We start from the raw sequence: 22,384 nt of genomic DNA, 5'->3' as shown, positions 1-22,384 counted from the left end.
TCTGGTTAGAGCAGTTTAAGGGTTTTATAAGGGCAGAAGCACTAGCCCTTGAGGTGATGGCTTACTTTAATAACAGGAGAGGGGCTGAATAGGAGAGCTGGAACAGGGAGGGAACTGGATATAAATAGTGTACTTCACACTGGAACTCAGGGCCCCCAAACTCATTATATGCCTAAATCCTTTCCCTTCCCCACAGCACCAGGATGGGAAGACCTCCATCCTCAAAACTTAAGAAAGCGGTAACAAAGTGGAACGGCTCACCCAGACCTCGCCCACCCTGAGGGCAGCACCACTCCATTCTTCGCCTGGAGCCAGACACTAGCAGCAGGAGACAAAGTAAGTAGGGTGCAAGTGGGTGGAAGGACAAAGGCTGTATGAAAAAGGTCCCCCCCAAAAGTCTGTGGAATCTCTGCATGAGGCTGGAATCCTGACAATGGGAAACCACATGCTTGAAGTAGAGGGGATGCAGGGCCATAAGCTGTAAGGAGGATCAAGTCCATTACACAACCCAGAACTTAACTCTTCATGCTTACCCACTGCCAGAGTCCAGAACTAAACGGGTGTGGGGACTCCAATCTGTGGGCGAAGGGACCCTGTTCCAACCAGAAACACCTGATGCACAGGGCTGGGGAGATCTGAGAATGGAGGTACTATGGGGCACTCAGAGCTCAGGGCCCTCTAGCCACTGATGTCCCCAAAGTCTACCAACAGGTGATGAATGTGGCTAAGCAGCTGATATACATGGTTAAGTTCAGGGTTAAACCCTTTAGAAATAGAGCAACAGAGTCACAATGCCCTTACACTCTGGTGCCCAATTCAGGCCTCCCTCTGGGGTGTGATGGGAAGAAGCAAGCAGTGTGGAAATGAGCTTATGTTCCTCCATAGGCTCACTCCCCCCACCCCACCCCCTCAACTGCCCTGTGCCCGTCTGCTGAAGGGCCAGTCTGGACAGAGGCACCAGAGGCAGAACTACCCTCATTATCACACCGCTGCCCCACAGCCTCTGCACGTCAAGGATGAAGGTCTGCGCCAAAGCTGCATAAAACATGTTTAATTTCCAACCGTGGTCACAGTCATTGCGTACCCCGCATTTAGAGCAAGGAGAGAGAAGGTGAGTTATTAAATGTATACAGTCTACATTCCAGAGGAGGAAAAAAAGAGAAAAACCAGTTCAGAACTGCAGTTATCACTATAACACCACAAACAAACTTTGGGGAGAAGTGGGAGAGTCCCCAGGGAGAAGAAAGTCTGGAACAAAGGAAAGCATAAAATTAAACCCACCAGAGGAGACGCAGGGAGGGAGTAGGCAGAGATGGAATGAAACACCCTATCACAAAAGAACTTTTAGGTAAATGGGAATGGAGAAAGGTCCACCCCTGCCAAGGGCCTAGCAGAGGGATACTAGCAAGATCACTTACTGCCCCCTGCTGGACATATCTTAAGCAGCACCAAGGCAACCTCCAAGGCTGCTTCCTAACACTTAGACCCACTGGTCCCTGGAGCCCCCAAAAGGAGGTAGAGGTGGGCCTGAAATGAGGAAAATCTATTTGGGACTGATATCTAACTAGGGAAGGCCAGAGAGGGAGTGAGGTGGGAGAAGAGGCAAAGTCCTCACCAACCACAAAGACAGAGAGTGGAGAATCCTAAGTAGGAAAGAAACAGGGAAGGGGAGACGAATGGGCAACAGCACTGAGTGAGTCAGAAGGCAAAGGGAAGAGTTCAGGGAGAGCAGCAGCAGGAGCAAAAAAAGTCCAAGAAAGAGAGACAGAGGCAAAAAAGGGGGTAAGGAAGCATCTGTGGGGTCAGGGGAGTGAATACATGTTGAAATAGAAGCTCCAGCACCTCACTTCTCCCACCACCAAACACACACAGACACACAAAGGCTTAGAGAGCAAGAGAACTGCACACACCCACTGCATCTTGGGTAAGTGAAACATCACTAAGGAACTGGCACTGAGGGAGACACCCCTGGAACCTCTCTTTCACAATTCAACCAGGATGGAGCAAGGGGTACTAATCTGCCTGTTGTAGACAAAAGTGACAGGAAGCCTGGCCCCATAGGATGGGGCTTGGGACAGCCCTTCTGGGAAGAGGTCCCTCAGCCAAGCTGTGGGGGGCCCTGGGCCCTGACCTTAGCAGAAAGGTATGGGCGACCACCTTGGAGCTCAGGGTGCAGTCAGCATACACAGGAGCCCAGAGAAAAGCCAAGGCTTCACAGACACCGTAGAAGTCAGGACCTCAGGGATGAGCGCCCCACTGTAGACAGACAGACTCTGTAGCAGCAGCTTCTGAACAACTACATAGTACTGATAATAGGGGTAGGACCCTGAAGACCACCGCATCGCACCACCACCAACAACCACTTCAGAGTCTCAGTACCTCCACTCCAACCCACAGATCCACTTATGTGAGCGGGTGAAGAGTGCAGGGGAAATCTGTTGGGATGAAGTTGGGAGGGATGGCAGGATGGTCTGAGGGTCTGGAAACAATAGGAAATTCCCATCCCTCAGCACATCCTGAACTAGAAAAAGAAAACTGGAGAACAGGGGGATTGATATTGAGGTTTGCTATGCTACCCCCAGTCCCCCACTCCCCAGTCAACCACCCAGCCAGCCTGGGACTGCTAGGATGAGGACACTTCTGACAAAGGACAGATGAACCACCCAGCCCCCAAGATCAGAAGATTGGGGGTCGGGAAGATGGGGAAGGCAGAAATAGGACCACCCGTGCCTCACTTTCTCCTAAAAAAACAACAGGATGGAAATGGAAAACCTGAGGCCCTCCCCTGGTACCCTGGCACCCAAACACACAACGTGGTCTTGTAGCTCTACCTCCCCTCCAAGCTCCTGAGGGATGGATCTAAGGGGGCGGGGGAGGATAGGTTGAACACTCTGAGCTGATAAGAGTGAGTGGGTTCCTCTCTCCTTCCCACTAACAAGGCAGGGCAGAATGGCATCTCCTTGGGAACAGTCATCTAGAGATAAATGCCACCCTCTGCCTAAGCAGGGTGAAGAGAGGTAACAAGGAAGATGGTGGTGGAAAATCCATCATCTGTCCTATCATCCAGGAAAACCTACCTGCAGAAAAGAGAGGAACCAGTGTAAGACTGGGGCAGCCTTCCCTCCACCTCATTCCCTTTATCTCACCAACATGGGAGGGGCAGGTGATAGGCTAGAATGGGCAGTGTCCTGGCTCCCAGTCCTGAGCTGCACTCTACCCCCTCCACCCTTCTCCCGGCCCCTGCATACATATCTCTCTATACATGTATATACACGCGCACACACGCACGCACACAAAGAGAGGCCCGTGCAATTTCCACATAGAACAGGGAGAGGGTGGTGAAGGAAAAAAAGATGGCAGGAGAGGGGCCAGTAGGGAGAGGGAAGGGACTCAGATGCCAAGAACACAGCAATCAGAGCCAAACGAAGCAAAAAGACAGACTGCCCCCCCGCAGCTTCCTTAACCTCAGAGGAGGGGGGAGGTACCCCAGGAAACCATAACAACCTTGTTTTGTTTTAAATCTGTTAAATTGGAATGATTCATCATCAGGACAGCATTGGGGACTAGTCATGGACAAGGGGAAGTGGGGAGGCAGAAGAGATAGGCTCTTGTTGGGCATGCGGACGTGATCCCCAGGGCCCTGGCCACGCTGGCAAGGAAGGGGGAGGGCTGGGCAAGGAGACAGTAGGTATGTCAGGGGTGGATGGGGTGGCTGGATAGGACTGCCTGGCTCTCACTTCTTGTTTTTGAGCTGGTTGGCCAGCCAGTCCAGGCCTTCATATAGCCCGTCCCCACTGGTGGCACAGGTGGCCTGAATGTACCAGTTGCGATGACGCAGAGAATGCAGGCCCAACTTGTCTGTGATTTCAGCAGCATTCATAGCATTAGGCAAATCCTGGAGCACAAGGGAAACACACAAAAAGTATCCTCAGGATCTTTCAAAGGCTTCTAAAACAACCACTACCAACGAGATGTGTATCAGTACCTTCTCTTCCTCCTCCACTGTAGGGACCTACAAGATCCTAGGGAGCTGCTTTGGATTTAGACTTCCCAGGACCCCAGAGCTAAGACATCAGAAGTCATTCCAGCTCTGGATGGTATAGCTCAGTGGACTGAGTGCTGGTCTGTGAACCAAGGGGTCACCGGTTTGATTCCCAGTCAGGGCACAAGCCTGGGTTGTGGGCCAGGTCCCCAGAAGGGAGTATGTGAGAGACAACCACACACTGATGTTTTTCTCCCTCTCTTTCTTCCTCCCTTCCCCTCTCTCTAAAAATAAATAAATAAAATCTTAAAAAAAAAAGTCATGCCATTGGGTTGGCAGGAACCAAATATAGGAATAGTAGGAGGGAGGGCAGTCCCACAGAAGTAGACAGCAGGGAAGATGAAAAAGGGATTTGAGGTGATGTCTGCCACACCAATCCCTGTGTATGGAATGTTGCTAATTAAAGCTGTGGTGGGGGACAAGAAGAGGAGCATAAAAAGCCAACTAATCCCATTTCCCACACTTCCAAAATTGAGCGTATAGTCACAGGGTTTCCTGTACAATGAGCTCTAAGGACCTTCACTTCTGAGGCCAGGTTACCCTCTCTCAAATCCAGGGGTGGAGAGAAACCTCACCTGCTTGTTTGCAAAGACAAGGAGCACAGCATCCCGGAGCTCATCCTCTGCCAGCATCCTCATCAGCTCCTCTCGGGCCTCATTCACTCGCTCTCGATCATTGCTGTCGACCACAAATATCAACCCTAGGGAGGCAGAGTGTGGGCTGCACAGAGACGACAGATGAACTTCCCTCCCCACCACCAAAACACAACACCCTCCTTATATCTTCTAAATGTTTGCAACATGTTCTCCTCTTCTCCCACCCATAGTAGCTGCACTGGGCCCAGGGTTGGCTGCCCATAACCAAGAAAAGACAGCCACACTTGCTCACACCCAACTAACTTCTGCAAGTCCCTGGGCAATTCACATGCCATACCTTGGGTGTTCTGGAAGTAGTGTCTCCAGAGAGGTCGAATCTTGTCCTGGCCGCCCACATCCCAAACTGTGAAGCTGATGTTCTTGTACTCCACTGTCTCCACATTGAACCCTTTAGAAAAAATAAACAGGCAATGGACCGTTGGAGTCAAACATCAGGCTGGCAAATGATGCCAAAATGGGTTGATTTGTTTCCTCCAAACTGGGTCATGATTCTAGCAAGGGAAAGAAAGCTAGAGCTTCCTCAGACCTGATATTCATTGATCTTGTATCCTAAAGGCCAAAAAGAAAAACTAAGGTAAGAAGTGAAAAAGGATGAGAGGAGCCAATCAGGAGGTTCATGATTGCATGAGTAATGCAAGCCAGCCTTCCCTACTCATTCTCAGTCTTTGGCTCTCCCTCCTACAAAGAAATGACTCAGCCCCACTCCGGTACATTGGCCACCAGAGTCTTTCTCAGCTAAGAACTGGGGCCTGCGAGGCAGAGTGAAGGAAAAGAAGTGAGCTATATTCCTGGAGCCCCAAATGCAGAACCACCTACAGATGATGATCTGGATCCCCATCCACAAGCCAAATGTTCTCTCTCCCACAGGCACGTCTTAACCAGATTCAGGGCCACTGAGGATCTAACTGAAGCAAATACAGGCCTCTGGCAAGAACGTCAAAGCCCTTCACCTGCTTTCCAAATAACACAGAGAACAAACCAGCTCAGTACCTGAGGGCAACTGTTGAGTGCCAGGCTGCAGAAGTTCCCCCCATCAGAGAAGGTCAGGGTAGGTGGGCAAACAGCAGCCCCAGCACCTGCTAGTAAGCTAAATAACCATCCTTTCCAGAACCCCAAATTACATGGACTTGCCTGGTGGCCAAGTGAGGAATCTAGGACAGGCCCCCTGCCTGGCTCAGCTGTTGCATGAAAACCTACATCCAAGCCATGCCCTTACCAATGGTGGGGATGGTGGTGCACGATCTCTCCCAGTTTCAGCTTATACAGGATTGTGGTCTTTCCTGCGGCATCCAGGCCCACCATCAGGATGCGCATCTCCTTCTTCCCAATCAGGCTCTTGAGGAGGTTTCCAAAGATATTACCCATGATCACAGCAGCTTTCTGACGACAGCAGGGCCCAGGTGGGGGCAATGGCAATCTGGTTTTGGCCTGGTTCCTGGTATGGAGGACTTGATCCTAGGCAAAGAAATGTAAAGTCATTGCCACCATCTGCTTGTCAGGATTTCATGTATACAAATTTGTCAAAGTCAAGGCTGGAGTCCATTCACAACAAACTTAGAGCCTGAGGGGGCTATGAAGACTAAGGCCCACTCAGACACACCTTGAGCCTTTGAGAGCAGGGACAAAGCAGTGGACACTCAGGATCCCTGCTCTGCCGGCAATCTACGTCGACTTTGGACAGTTTTCTTTCACCTGTCCATATCTGTACCTGTAAACAGAGGGGTGTCAAATTAAATGATTTTTAAAGTCCCTTCCCTTCTGACAATCTACATTATACCCCAAGGTATTGCAACATCATTAATGCACCTCCCTCCAACATTACCCTGAAACTTCTGGAAGGGGTGGGAGAGGAGGGAGTGGAATGAGGAGTGGCTCTTTGTGAACCCCAACAAAGTTCAGGCTTGCCGGGTTCCTAAGGTTTATGCTATTTTAACCAAGAGACTGCTTCAGTCTTCCTGTTTCTGCAATCCCGCCCTCCTTCTGCATACCAAAATGGATGCGGAAGAAGGAAACAGCATGCCTCAGGTCTCATCCTTCCCACCCTGGGGGATGCTGGCCGTGACAGTGGTGCCCAGTGCTGAGGAGTGGGGGGAAGGAGACCACCCTTCACTCCTCAGCCAGGCAGACCCTAGGCTTGCCACGGCCCACAAGGACAACTGCTCCTCGTGGCCACCTGCACCGAGGCTTTCTTCCCTAACCCCTCTCAGTCTATTTTAAAATCAAAATTAGGTCATGCTGCTCCTCTGTTCAAAACCGTCTTGGCTTCGTATCTTCCTTTCAGTAAAACTGAAAGCCGTCCTGCAAGGCACTGCACGATCTGCATTCCCCATTTCCCTCATCAGATCTCCTACTACTCTTCTCTTTGCTTACTCCACTTCAATTCCCCACTTTTCTGCCTCAAAGCTTTTGTAATTACTATTCACTCTGCCTGAAATGCTTCCCCTCCCAGACAACCTTCATGCAGTACTCCCTCACTTCCTCAGGTGTCTGTTCAAACGCCACCTTATCAAAGAGGTTTTCCATAACCACCTATAAAACACACACACATGGGGGTGTAGGGGGGTATAAGGCAACTAAATGGTAATGAAAAAAATAATTTTAAACACACACACACACACACACACTCTCTGTACCCCATTTATTCCACTTTTCTTCACAGCATTTATCACCATCTGACACATCACATACTTGTTTCTTGCTATACTGTTTTCCTCCTCCTACTATAATGTCAGCTCCTTATCTATTTTGTTCACTGCTGTGTGTCCAGTTACCTTGATAGCGCCTGGCACATAGTACTTGAATAACTAAACTAACTCCCAGGATCTCTACTGCCCTCACTAGCAGCTCATTCAGATCAGATGCTTATGCCTGGGACATAGTAGGCCCTTAACAAACACCTGCTGAAAAAATCAAGGGAGCAGTAAGAACCACTATAAAGTACAAAATGCCCACCCCAACCACTGTTCCCAACAGACAGGATCATAGAGTCATTTATTTGTTCTCTTCTTCCCTCCCTTCTCTATGACATAGGACAGCCACAGAAATGCATCTTAAAAACAAAGAAACGGGGTTCAGAATCACGCCTGCCAGCCAGTTCTCTGTGCCTGCGGGAGACATGCATCAGTGGGCACCTTATTCAACGATCACCATATGCCAGAGCTGGCATTCTCTACAGGGTCTGGGAACCGCCCCCCCCCCCCCCCCCCCCCCCCCCCCCCCCCCCCCCCCCCCCCCCCCCCCCCCCGCCCCCGCAAACAGGCGCAGGAACAGGTCAAGACAGAGTGCACCCAAACCCAAGATTGTGAAAAGAGGATGGGGAGGAATCCTATTTACAAGCTAAAGCATGGGGGTTTGGTGGGAATTTAGCTGTTTTTTTTTCAAAAACTATTCCAAGTTTATTCATTTGTTTTTTTTCCTAGTCTCCTCAGTTTGCAGCAAATTCCAAAATAGTACAAAGGGGCCAGATCAACAGCCCCTGGAGACTAAAGTACTAGTTTGCCCAAAAAACAGAAACAGTGAGTGCTTATGGAATGTTTCATCTTCAAAGGCTTCCCCAGACATTCACTAATGAGCCAGGCGTGGTGCTCCCGGAGGGTTCCCCAGATGAGCCCTGCCCCTGACCCAGAGGGCTCACACCCCAGGGACAGGACCTGGCTCAACCTTAGGGCTCAGCTTCAGCCAAGTCGCCCACTAGCCCTCCTCCCTGCCCATCCTACCTCAACACACCCAGGCAGACCAGACAGATTCCTGAGGATCCCTGAGGCAGGTGGGAACTCCTGCCCAGCTTAATACAATCAGATCCCACCAACCTTGGCAATTGGTGGTAGTCATACTGCTGGTTCTACCACTATCACCTCCAGCAACTTAAACCTTCCTCAGGTCTTCCTAGTTTTCATCTTGTCTCCTGCTCAGGTAGGCTTTCCTTCTGCTCCAAATGCTCCTTTGCTTTAAAGGCTAGATAACAGAATTTGGCCCAATTTCTGAACTGAATTTATACAATGCATTTATTTTACTGTCCTTCATGAGTGGAACTACTGCTGATTAAATGTTTACCAACCATGAGTACAGCAGTGGCTGAAAAATATCAGCTGCCTTAGCCCTGGCTGGTGTGGCTCAGTGAACTAAGTGCAGACCTGCAAACTGAAGGGTCACTGATTCAATTTCCAGTCAGGGCACATACCTGGGTTGCAGTACAGATCCCCAGTTAGGGGTGTGCGAGAGGCAACCACACATTGATGTTTCTCTCCCTCTCTTTCCCATTCTCTAAAAATAAATAAAATCTTTTAAAAAATATATCTGCCACCTCAGAACATGCATACACTGTCCTTTGGCTTGCTACTTTACTAAGCTATCAGGCTAAAGTCTTGGCTCAAAAGCTGATCCCAGTGTTCTCTTAATTCTGTTTCCTGGTACACCACACGGGCCCTGGATTTCTGAACCATTTATGAGGCACTTACCACCTTATAGAGTTTCCTTCTTTTCTAAATCTGCACATGGCCTATCTCCCTAATTTAACTGTGCATTCCACATGGGCAAAGAGTATGCCTTTTATTTCTTCTGTATCTGTCCTTACTTTCACTCCAACCCACGGTGGGAGTTCAATCAAGCACACTGGCTGGTTTCAGCTGCATCTGAGGGTGCCCTTACACTACTTCTGCCCTACAGTATTTGGTATCTGTGGGTGAAGCACAGATAGCTGCTTAGATATCCTGTCGACGCTTGGCCATTTCCCACACATGCCTGACCCAAGGACTGGTTTGAGAACACCATAAAAGGACCAGAAGACCACAATTGATAGACTTTTCTCTTGCCATTTGATATGCAATGGGGCTGATGGATAACTGACGAAAAATCCAAGCGGTTACCTACCACGTGTCCCCTGAGGCAGCCCAAGGCCTTGAAATTAATGGACAGTATGACTCCTCTTTAATATAATCAGGAACTTGATTCAGCCGAGCATTCCAAAGTGGGTGTTGGCTTTCTTGTCTCAGCTTTCTCTGTCCCTGCCTGCTACCCGAGAGCGTGCTGCTGCCACCACCATCAGGGGAGCAACTTTTAGCTGTGTGCTGCAAACACAAATCTTTGGCCATGTAGCCAATTCTCACTTTTACCATAAAGCATTTCTAGAAAAAGCTCTGGGAAGCAGAAGGGCAAAAATAAACCCCCCAAAACCTTGGAATGATTCCCTGCGCACTGCATGGCCTGTAGTTACTCTCCTCTACCACAGATGGTGCCCCTGTGTGGACGGGGCAGAATGCCAGGGTTCCACGGGCTGGTGGAAACCAGGAATCAGCAGTTTAAACTGAAGGTGAGTGGCTCAAGATGAAAAATGGAATACAGTAGTATCTCTATTAACAAAGGGGCAATCTCAACATTCTATGCTATAGTCACAAACTTCGTTATCAGTGGTATAAAGCAAAAAAAAAAAACAATAGGAGCTATAAAAGTGTGTTTCCAGTATAATCTGTACAGGACATTGCAGGAGTTCAATCACGTGCATTGGACAGTTTAAGCTTCACCCGAGGACGTCCTCACTGCGGACCATGCACTGTCCCCAGTCTCCCCCAGCCCCCACCACCAGGAGAGTCAGGCTGTTGCTGTAACTGGCTGCTCAGCCACCCTGGCTTATGTGTTGCAGGAACATGTCTGCCTCACTCTCCAAGTGACTTTGAGAGTCATAGCTCAGCCTGCCACACACACTCCCCCCGCCCGACTCCAGGAACTGGCTCAGGCATGTGTTCTGAGACAGCTCTGAGGAGATTCCTGATCTAGCACCACCTCCTCCTCTCTAGGCTACATGAGTCAAGGGAAAGGAAGACCTGTCTCCCCTAAACCAACTGCTGCCAGCAGGGTACACTGAAAAGCAGCTTTGTTCCCAGATAATTTTCAACCTGAGATATCGCTAATAGAGATGCTATTTTTAGCACAGCCAATGGAGCAAACCAATAAAATTTAAGTAAACAAAAGCAAGATCTCCCTGTATTTAGTTTCCTTAGTGTGGCTGGCTTGTGACTGACCTCTGTAAACTTTTCCAAGTATTTGTCTCAAGAGCACTGTAATCAGCACATAGGAACACTTACATTAGTATCTCAATGACTTCTACTGGACTCAAAGATTTCCCAAAGCCAAGACATCGCTTCTGATGTCAGCTTCCACCCATTCATTAAACATTTATTGAGTATACTGAGCTAGGGATACAGAGAGGAAGACAAGTTTCTGCCTTCATAGAACTCAGATGACAGGAGGAAAAAACTAGTGAACAGAGGATTACAAAACAGTGTGAGGATAAGAGCAGGGTAAGCACATAGTATTACAGGGACAGGAAGCTGGAGCAGTTAATCAAGACTGGGGGGTAAAGGATGATTTCCTGACATGATGTTCAGATCTCACCTGAGCTTACTCCCAAAGGGAAAACAGGAGTAAGACAATACAGAGGGAATGGGGCAGAAGGGAAGGCATAAAGACTTGAGTTAGAGGTGGCACTCTTTATTAGGAAAAGCCAGATGCAACTGGGAGGTAGTGCACTTGGATGCAGCATGGTGAATTAAAAAATGTGATGAGGCTGGAGAGGTAAGGGCCAGATCATAAAGGGCTTCAAATGGCCACACCAAGTGATATGATCAGATATGTGCTTTAGAAACACCATTCTGGCAGTTTAGGGAATAAATTAAAAGGGGGAAACTAGAGGCAGAGAGAACACTGGGGAAACACAGTAATATAGGTGAGAAATCACAAGTTCATAACTAGAGAAGACATATTGGAAACATCAAAACAGCAGAATCCACAGGATTTAACGACTGATTAAACATAGGAAGGAAGAGTAGAAAAGTCAAAGGTGACTCTCAGGTTTCTGTCCTGGGCGATTCAGTGGCATGTCTTTAGACAGGAAATAACAAGAGGAACAGGTCTGAGAGGGACAATGTTTGTTTTTGGATTAAACGCTGATTCTGAGGTACAAAGGTATGAAGCAAAACAGAAAAGTCTGGTCTGGGTACCTGGGAATCATCTGTGCTGATGAGAGAAGCCACGAAGGAACCAATACGACTGATGATCCGGGATGGCTGCCTACCCAACAGCCATTCTTCCCCTTCTTTCTTCAGACAGAACCTCTAATTCGTTCAGATGTTGGGGCAGAGGTATGAGATACCCTTTCCCAGCCCTAGGGTATTAAAACCGATCAGCCTAAGGGCTGTGGGCATTCCATTTCCCTTGCCAGTGAATGAGTCACAAATGGTCATGTCCTAGTTATAGCCAATAGGATGTGAGAAAAGTCTTCTGGAAGCATCTGGAAAAGTTTTCCACAAGCTTAAAAAAGGACATATGGTAATATTCTTTTGCTCAGCCTTTGGATGTTGATATAGAAGGATGTGATACTGGAGCAATCTTGCAACCTTGAAGGGACAGACAAAAGAACTCAACAACGTAAGAGGAGAAAAATGGAGAAAACTTGGGTCTTTGAAAACAGCCTCAATGCCTGAATGATGTGGTTCACTTGGTTGGGCGCTGTTCTGCAAAGCTAAAGGTTGCAGGTTCGATTCCAGGTCAGGGCCCATACCAAGGTTTCAGGGTCAGTCCCTGGTTGGGGGTGCATATGAGAGGCAATTGATCAATGTTTCTCTCTCACATTGACGTTTCTCTCCTTCTCTTTCTCCCTCCCCTCCCCTCTCGCTAGAAATAAAGTCTTAAAAAACAAACAAACAAAAAAACACTGTCAAGCTGGTGGATTAAAAACAAACAGAAAACAAAGTGCTCTATCTCTAGATGATGTTTTTGTGTGTGGTAAAAAAATATACAAAAAATCTACCATTTAACTGTTTTTAAATGTACAATTCATTTTCACTGTTGTGCATCCAGAAGCTTTATATACCTATTGAAGAATAACTCCCACTCCCTCCTCCCCCTGCCTCTGGCAACCACCACTCTACTTCTGCCTCTATAAACTTGACTCTTCTAGGTATGGCATGTAAGTGGGCCCACACAGTGTGTGCCCTTTTATGTCTGGCTTATTTCACCTAGACTTCTTGCTATATGCTGTAATAAATCCTCTTCTTGTTTGAGTCACAGAGGTGTGTTTCCTGCCTTTTGACAGCTGCCACATTGTAACTGGTACATCTGGAGAGACTGTGTGCACACTGAGAGAGGAGAAAAGGCACATCAACACGTAAAGCACTGGGCAGAAAAAAAGGCCAGGAAAGAGACGAAGAAGTAACTTGAGGGATAGAAAGAATATCTAGAGAGTAAAACATCACAGATAACAAGGAGGAAAGAACATTTAAAAAAGAAGACCGAAGGCTACAGAAAGGTCAAATTAAGCCCTGGCTGGTATGGCTCAGTGGACTGAGTGCCAGCCTGCAAGCCAAGGGGTCCCCGGTGGGGAATGGACAAGAGGCAGCCACACATTGATGTTTCTCTCCCTCTTTCTCCCTGCCGTCCTCTCTGTCTAAAAATAAATAAATAAAATCTTTAAAAAAAAAAGAAAGAAAGAAAGAACGGTCAAATTAAGATAAGGCCTGAAAGATACCTATTGAATTTAGCTACCAGGCAATCAAGGATAACCCTGTTATAAATGAAAACATAATCTGGCTAAAATTAGGCTCCACCCACCCTGGCTGGTGTGGCTCAGTTGGTTGGAGCATCGTCCCATAAACTGAAAGGTTGCAGCTTCCATTCCCATTCAGGACACATGCCTAGGTTGTGGGTTCCGTTCCCTGTTGCAATGTCATGGGAAGGCAACCCATCGACGTTTTCTCTCTCTCTCTCTCAATCTCCCTTCCTCTAGCTGGATATAGCCTCAGGTGATAATTTTTTTAAAAAATCAGGCTCTACTTAACTCAATTAGTGGTGTTTAGGCTCAGGTCAGTTTACCTTCTAGTCCAAGAAGATGGCTCCAGGACAGGATGAGCTGAAGGCCACATGACAAGCAGAAAGGGCCCTGTATCACCACGACTGGTTGAGCGCTTCGGAAGGCTTCCCACAGGCAACGCTCAGTAAGGGAGTCAAAACAGAGCATCCAGTCTGTTTCAGAATACATGGACTATCCAAATCAAAGTGATTGGATATTTTTAAAAAACAACAACAATAACAACAACAACAACAAAAAACTAGACTCATTTGTTTCTTTGGAACATTCTGTGGTACTGCTGGTCTCTAATCAAAGATTTTAGTTTGCCCTATTCTTAAAATCTGACCAGCTTACAGCTAGCTCCATCTCTCGATATTCTATGGCTGCTCCAATGCCCACATTTAAAGCTTGAATACTGAGAACACTATACTTTCCTAATTACAAAATCACTGAAATTCCACCAGTAGTCAGCCTAAAGCCCTAATAAACCTTTGTCTGCAATCTGTTCCCACAGCACAGGTCAAGATGGAGCTGCCAGCAAACAGAAGAAATAGGGAACCATGATCTGAAGAAGACCAACCATTGTAGAGCACCCTCAGGGCACAAGACCACAGGCAACTGACTACCTTGGGGAACAGGAGCTCTTTGAGATCCCTTATCACCTCAAACACACTTCTCTAGGACTTACCACAGTATGTCTTACTCACATTTGTTTCCTTCTTCAGAGCTTCAGCTTCCCAAATAGTTCGCCTTGAACACCTTAAAGGCAGCTGGAGATACTCATCCCATCAGTACTATGGGGCTAGGCAGAGCTTAAAGCAGCTAGAGCCCTTGGGCTGGCCATGTCAGGTTGCAAGCAGCTGTCTGCCTCACTGTTACCATTTTCTGTGTATGCCATGGTGGGAAAAGGTTTGGGAAACACTTCACTAGACTATAAGCCCCTTGCCAACAGGGACCATGCCTTACTCATGTTTCATGTCCCCAGTACCCAGCCGTACAATCTGTAGCTAGTGATTTGATGTTTATTATTGAGAAACACAGTACTACTGATGGTGGTAACACGTTTGTGAGGTGAAGGAAGGCATTATTTCAAGGTAATCCCCAATCCTTTTCCTGTATCTGACAAACGAAAGAAGTGGTTTCTTTCTTCTCAGAGCCCTAGGGTTCCCTGGATGGGATTCAGAGGCTGCCTGGGGGAAAGGAGAAACTATATGAGAGGCCCTAATTATGCTCCCCGACTCTCCTCCATCGCCAGTGCAGCCCCACTTTTACCCATTGTATGTATTAGACTGCAGGTAAGATTTTACATAAGGTAGCATTGGATTGCTTTAAAAAAATGTGGCAGGGGGCGGGGTACAAAACAACAACAGAGAGCAAATGTTCTCCTGGGTCATATCTACATCATGGTAAAGTTTAAACATTTCTGCTGGACACTCTTGTGTATAAGCTCATAAAGGAAAAGCTATACCTCACCGGTAACGGGAGAGCTAAAATGTACCATGAGGTCTCTGACACCCAGTCATCTCACCTTTCTTCAGGAATATGGTGATAATGGTGGATCCCTGAAATCTCAGCCACTTCCTTTCTGGTCCTTCTGGTACAGGAGATCCTTTGCAGAAGTCCATGACAAAGCTCTCACATATTCATGGAATCCCACCTCAGTTCTTTCCCAGACTATAATACAAAGCCTTCAAACACTTGTGGACCTCTTTCCAAATGTTCCCCATGTCTTTTCATTATCAAAAAGCTTTATGGGCACTCTACCTACATTAGTGACAGATGATGGGAAAGGTATAGTAGACAGAATAATACAGATATCATAACTCTGGACCTTAATATAGTACATTCTGAAACATACTTAAGAAGTAGATGTTTAAAAGAGATAGGATTAAATGGAAAGTGGCCCAGAAAATGGAGGATGCTGAAATGCTCATCGAGACCTAAGTTAATAGAACCCAAGATCTAAATCCCGACCTAAGTCAATCAGGGTGCACCTGTATGGAAGAGTCAACCATCACCGCACAGTCACGCTGACTTGAACACGAACACTACTCTCCAGCCCCCACATCCTCACCCAAGCTGATGGCTCAGGGCCTCTGCCTTGCTCCAGCTTCACCTCCCACTCAGGCAGCAGGAGCTGCCTCTGTGAAGCTGATGCTGAAAAAAGATTTCACTGCTCACAAGCCCAGAGTCATGGTAACAATCATCCCTCTACACAGGCACCTCAGGCAGTAAGCTGTTCTTTTGCAAACCTTTAAGGCAGCCCGGAGTGCTCACATTATTATGACCATTGTGACGATGAGTATTAACAGCAGTTAACATTTACTCGGGGCTTACTATGTGCTTTGTACAATACTAAGTGCTTTGTGTGTATTATCTCATTTAATTCTCATGCCAACTCTAGGAAGTAGGTACTATCATTATCATACTCTTTACAGAGGAGGGAAACGGAGCTCAGAGAGGACAAGTAATTTCACCAAAATCATACAACTAGTAATAGCAGAGGCAGGATCTGAACCCAATTTTTGTCCAATTCCAAGGTCCACACTCTTAATTACTGTACCATTTTACTTGTAAATTCACCTGCAAAAAAATGTTGAGGCATGCCACACACAGCAATATACTTTGAGTCTCAGGCCTCTTGGCATCCATTTGTAAAGGTATATGGGGAGACAGATTCCACAATTTCCCTCAGTTATTTACTCATCTTTAACAAACCTGGTTTTAAAAAAGTTCCTTCTTCTTACCAACAAATCCCGCCCACTGTCCTCTGAGTCCATTTCCTCTTATGACTCCAGTGGAAGAGAGTAGCAGAGATGAGCACATACAATATGACCCTTTGTGCACGTAACACTTCACTTCCACCCTTTGCAGCCTGCTCTCTGCCTGCCTTTATACTTGCATTCAGTTTATAATAGCAGCTACGACTCACTGGCACCAATTCTGTGCCAGGCACCACATACATACATTGGCTCCCTCATCCATGATCTCCAGGATTCCAATTGGCAGATGATACTTTGAAGGACTTACAGCTAATGAAGAGACCCCTTTGCCTAAAATGCGGGGGTGGGGTGGCGGAGCAGGAGATGTGGGATTTCTGATATATAATGACTCTGTGTTTTATTAACAGTTTTCTTCTTGGGTCTTAGTTTCCATTTTCCATGACTGTTTTGTGCCTCTTAGGAAGTTGGAGCGACCAAGACTTCTTAATTCAAAAAGCTAAAGGCCTTTGTATCTTCACTCAGCTCTCTCCAGGCACTCTCCCTGACAGCCAAGCCATCTCCTTCTCCTTAAACTGCAGTCAAAAAGCTTGTTGAGTTCTATACATTCATATCTCCTGTATTCATCACAAGAGCCTACTATGTGCAAAGGCTTGCAGGAGATGCAAGATTGAGCTCCAATTAATTCCTGCACTCAAAAAAACTTAGTCTCTCTAGAAAAACAAGACATGCACATAAAAATTTTGACTATACCAAGTAGTAATTTCTATGCTAGGAGGCAGGAGGTATGTGAGTGTGTGATATATGAAGCTCTTTCCCAGATGAATCCAAGGTCAATGATTCATTCTGTGAAAGGTGAACCCCATGGATCAGCTTCTTTCTTAAAATGAGCTTTAAGAGACATGTTATTCAAACTCAAGTCTAGCCCTGACCAATGTGGCTCAGCTGACTGTGCACTGTCCCACAAAACAAAAGGTTGCCCTTTGATTCCTAGTCAGAGCCCATGCCTGGGTTGCAGGTTCTGTCTCTTGTCTGGGGCGTGTGCAAGAAGCAAGCAATCAATGTTTCTCTCCCGCTCTTTCTCCCTCCTTCCCTCTCTATCTAAAAATAAGTGTAAAAAACCTTAAAGAAAACCCCTCAAGTCTATTGTGCAACGACCAACTTACTGCCCCACTCTGGTCATAGCAAGTGGACACACCCCAACAACAAGCTCAAGAAAAAATGGCAACAAATTAGGGACAAGGAAGAAAGCATGCAGAGACTAGACTCGGTCCTGTTGCACTGACCCAAGCAATCAGACTCCTGTGGCAGATCTCCTACCAATAAAACTTTCATGCCATGGACCAGGGGTGACCCAATCCAACAGCAGCAGAAACAGGTTTTAAGTTTCACTTCTCTCGCAACCGGATGACCTCACTATTTCTTCTCACTCCTGACCACATACCACACTGCTCCTGGCCTGGCCAGAGGAAGACTGGCAGTAATACAACCCAGAAACAAGGGAACTCCCCAAAAAGAGGAGCTACCACTTTGCTAATCAAGAGGCCTGTTTTAACAGGGAACTCCACCTCCCCCTCCTTCCCCCAAACATTGGTGTAAGCAATGGCTCCATTTTCGGTTCCGGGAATCCTGGTACTTCCTAAAGAAAGAAAGCGGATTGGAAGACACAAACTCAGAGCCAACGACAAGACGCTCCCTCCTCCTGTGAGACCGCCCCGCCCCCGCTTTGCCTAAGGGAGGACGGCACCACCTCTCTTCTCGAAGCCAGATCAGACCCCCCATCCCCCTTCTGCCTCCTCTCCTCCCTCTCCCCACCTGCTGCCCTCTTCCAATGTGCTGTTCCCAAGACCCGAAAGCGCAACCTCCACTAGATAGTGCCCACAGGGTGCTCCACTAGCTTGTCCTGCCGGCTACTCCCTAAACCGCCTATGCACCCTTGTCCCATAAGGGGTGAGGGTGCCACCAAAGCAAGGCTTCTCTCAGCTCCTATTACTAAGGTGGAGGGGAAGAGGGGGTAGAAAAAAGCAGCATTCCCTAGCCCTTTTTCAGAAAAAGGACACAAAACATCCATCACCGCCCCCGCATCACCTCTCCCCGGACTGTTTTCCACCTCCTCAATCCCGACCCCTTCAAATTCCACCTTATGCAGGCGAGGGAACCTAACAGCAGCCCAGGTCGCCCCCTTGTGCGAGACGGAGGACAAATCCATATGCGCCCCCCACACCCGCCCCCACCCCAGCTCCACGTCCTTCAAATGCGGGGGCCTCAAATGCGGGGGCCGGCATGAGGCTGGCCCAGGGCTCTTTCTACGACCTCTCGGGTGGGAAGGACCACAACGCCCCAAGCCGGGCAGTGCCCAGCAGGGGGCTCTAAATCCTCAGCCCCCACCCTGAGCCTCTCCTCTACCAGGAACCGCCTTCCCTCCCCGGCCCCTCACCTGTTCCTGCTCCCAAGCTTCGCTGCTGCGGCCGCCTTCGCCTCCGCCCCCGCAGGTTCCGCTCGGCTCCCTCCGGACCCCCCAGCCAATTTCAAGGCGGCTGCTCCCCTTGCCCCGTTCCCCGACTCCCTCCTTCCTTCCCTCTACCTAGCACCGGAAGCCGCGACAGTGACAAGAGCTGCGCGGCGCACCCCCACCCCCAGACCGGGATACTTCCCACCTCCTTGATCACGCGAGAGCTGCGCGGTAGCGAGCGGCAGTTCTCGCGAGAGCCATCACCATGGCAGCGGCTGCAGCAGAGGCAAACGGGTGCTAAAGCTGAAGCCGGTTGCTGTGGTGGGGGCTGAAGACTATGAGCGGTGGAGGCTGAATCTGCGAGCCAGGGAATGAGAATAAAGCAGTGGGTGCTGAGGTGACAATACGAAGCTCCGGAGCCATACCTGGAATTTAAGGATCGGGGCCGCCTGCTGGCCACAGTGGAGAGCCGTTGTGCTGAGAGTCCCCGGGGCTCCTTGGGCAAAGCCAGGAGGAAGGATGAGTGAAGAGGCCTCGCTCTAGCCCACCTAACTCGTCCAGACCTCATCTTTCTTTCTTAACCATGGCTAACAGCATCCCCCTGAGAGCTCTGCTACACCAGTGTTGCTGCACAACTCCTAACCTAAGACTAGGTTAGTCAGGGGTCTGAATCAACATATCGTTTCCCATAGGGAAGAGAAGGGAGAGTGATGAATTTAAGAAACTGAAGGCAACAACTCTGGGCCAGTTAGGAAGTTGGAACGTTGAAGGTTAACACCTAATATCCAGAGGTGTGGCTTGAGGAAGTGTTCCTAAATGATTATGAATTTTAGTGCCCCAAGGAAAGAGACACTTTGCATTCAAGTTTCTCTATTCCTGCCCACCCCCACTTTCCTCACACTCACTTCTGCACCTGGTTTAGACCTGCAAAGCTGCGTTGGAATACGCTAGGCTGTCACAGATGAAGGGCACTAGAAACGCTAAGAACAGAATAAGGTTCTCTAAGTGCCCTCCCTCTGCGTTCACAGTAGCATAAGGGAACACATGGCTGTTCCCTACGCCCTGGGCCAAAATTACTGCTTTTCTGGGTTTGGTTTTTGTTTTTTGCCTTATTTCTTGTCTCCTTGCAAGAAGTAGGCTGGTAGATAGCCACACTATATCTACCTCTTATCCCCATCAATCCCTGGTGCATACATTCACCAGTCTCTTCTTCTTATTCCAGTCTGTTTTCTTTTGTATTGTCACCTAGAGAATAACATGACCCTAGAATCTGAAGCCAAAGAGACCCTAATTTAAGATGGTGAGGGAAAAGATGAATACAAAGAACGTGTTTATCACAGAGTTGTATCTGTCCTGGGCTGTTGCCATTAAGGGCCTTCACCCGCTAAGTTTTTCTTTTCTTTTCTTTTTTTATCCTCAACTGAGCACATGCTTATTGATTTTAGAGAGCGGGGAAGGGAGGGAGAGAGAGGGAGAAAAACATCTGTGTGAGACAGAAACACTGATTGATCAATTGCCTCTTGCAAGCTCCCTGACCAGTGACCAACCCTCGCAAACTAGACCCTGACCAGGAATTGAACCCTTGAACTTTCAATTTACAGGATGACACTCCAAACACCTGAACCATACCTGCCAGGGCTAAGCTTTGTGGGGTTTTTTGTTTGTTTGTTTTTTAAAGATTTTATTTATTTTTAGAGAGGGAAGGGAGAGAGAGAGAGAGAGAGGGAGAGAGGGAGAGAAACATCAATGTGTGGTTGCTGGGGGTTATGGCCTGCAACCCAGGCATGTACCCTGGCTGGGAATCGAACCTGGGACACTTTGGTTCCCAGCCCGCGCTCCATCCACTGAGCTACGCCAGCCAGGGCAAGCTTTGTGTTTTAAATGGCAGAAGACTCCTTCAGTGTTATTACAGACTCCTAGAGTGGACCCTGTGATACCACCACATGATTACTTCAGTCTTTACATTTCTTTTCCTAGAATTTTCTAGGAACACTACACCAGGTTATGTCCCACACTGGTCATGAAAATTAGGCTTTATACCACCGCTTCCCTAGTACCCAACCATACCAACATGACTCGTGGTATTCTTACAGGAACTGGAACCCCTCGGTGTTACTGCCCAAGACTTCAGATACTCTCAAGGTTGGGCCCCAGGCGTGACAGAAGGATGAAGAGGGTGTCAGCCTAACATGGTAAGCAGCAAGTACCATGGTATTTGAGTGAGAGCTGATGCATGGGACTGGAGAATCTCCCAGCCCTTCCATCCTTCACCCGTTTGGAGTCTTGAAAGGAAAGTGTCTGTTGCAGCATCACTGGGTGCTTCCCATGGAGCAAAGAAAAGCAAAGATAGGAGGGGTGCTACCCAGCTGGCAATTAGCCAACCACTGCCACTCCCCAGCTTCCCAACCACTTGAAAGGCTAAGGAAGAAGAACTTATCTACAGCTGAGGGAGGCAAAGAGGCCTGACTTACAGTTCATTGGTTGTGCTCCCTCCCTCTGGCTTCCACTGGAGCTAAGTAAAAGCTGACATTGTAGTCACCCGCTCTGTGGGTTGCACACTCCCACCCCTGCCACTGACCCCAGGCCTGGGCCTGAGCCCAGCTCGCGTGTGCCTAGAGGAGCAGGGGTGGGGAGGCGGGGTGTTGGCCTTGCTGACAAAATCCATTTGGAATTTCTCAAGGTTGTGGTTTGGGGCTTAAGTTTGCCACAGAGTGTGTCTGACGAAAGAGGAGAGCTAGAAAGAGAGAAGGAGCCAAAGGGAGTACAGAGGAAGGAAACCAGAAAGAGCTGAAATATTCTTACTGTGACTCCATTGGAGATTCTCCTCACTCTTCGAGTGTGCAAAATTCCCATTCTGGATATTCCTTGTCACTATTCTCTCTCTTATCCTGTGTCCCCTCTCTCCTCACTCCCCTCATATACTCACTGGACTCAAGTCAATGCCTGAATGAGGATGAGATCGCTTCCTGCCTCCATCAGACTTCCAAGCCCAGAATTCTCAATGCTCAAGTGGAAATTTGGGACATAAAATTTTGCCATAGAGTACTACCCTAACCCAACATTCCTCAAACGTTCTTACTGCCCTGGTGCTACCTGACGCGCCCTGGTGCTACCTGGTGCTACCTCAGTTCACCTGACTCTGAGGGTAACTTGGGTTGCAGGTCTGTCTATTGCCTAGAGCAGCGGTCTCCAGCCTCTTCATCTCACGGCCACGGGAACTAATTACTAAAGTTCTGCAGCATACCAAAAAATAGATTTTTTGCCAATCTGAAAAAAATAGGTATAATTTTGATCTGGTTAACACCGGATGGTTATTGTTGTGTTGGATGTTGTCATTTTTTAATTCAGCAATCTAAGGGAAAAGAAGTCAGTGCCTCTGACTAAATAGTCAGGTATTGCATGGTTTAAAAATGCTTGCCCTGTTGAGATTTTGGGTCTGAGTGAAAAAAAAAAAAAAATTCTTGCCCTGGCTGGTGTAGCTTAGTGGATTGGGCATGGGCCTGCGAACCAAATGGTTGCTGGTTCGATTCTCAGTCAGGGCACATGCCTGGGTTGTGGGCCAGGTTCCCAGTGGGGGATGCATGAGAGGCAACCATACATGGATGTTTCTCTTCCTCCCTTCCCTTCTTTCTAAAAATAAATAAATAAAATCTTTTAAAAAATTCTTGTGGC

At 48.0% G+C, this 22,384-nt stretch overlaps 1 protein-coding gene across 1 annotated transcript; it reads right to left on the bottom strand.

Annotated features, from left to right (window-relative positions):
• Window positions 1-1,035: 1,035 nt before the first annotated feature.
• ARF3 (ADP ribosylation factor 3) lies at window positions 1,036-18,890 on the bottom strand. Its single transcript, XM_028531710.2, is given in 6 exon segments — window positions 1,036-3,895; window positions 4,618-4,742; window positions 4,976-5,086; window positions 5,915-5,933; window positions 5,935-6,153; window positions 18,698-18,890. Coding segments are annotated over 5 exon segments (546 nt in total). The 5' UTR covers window positions 6,064-6,153; window positions 18,698-18,890; the 3' UTR covers window positions 1,036-3,733.
• Window positions 18,891-22,384: the final 3,494 nt, after the last annotated feature.

This window comes from Phyllostomus discolor, chromosome 2 (genome assembly GCF_004126475.2).
Source record: "Phyllostomus discolor isolate MPI-MPIP mPhyDis1 chromosome 2, mPhyDis1.pri.v3, whole genome shotgun sequence".
NCBI classification, from domain to species: domain Eukaryota; kingdom Metazoa; phylum Chordata; class Mammalia; order Chiroptera; family Phyllostomidae; genus Phyllostomus; species Phyllostomus discolor.
The sequence above is the reverse complement of the archived record's forward strand: the minus strand, read 5'-3'. Positions and strand labels throughout refer to the sequence as shown.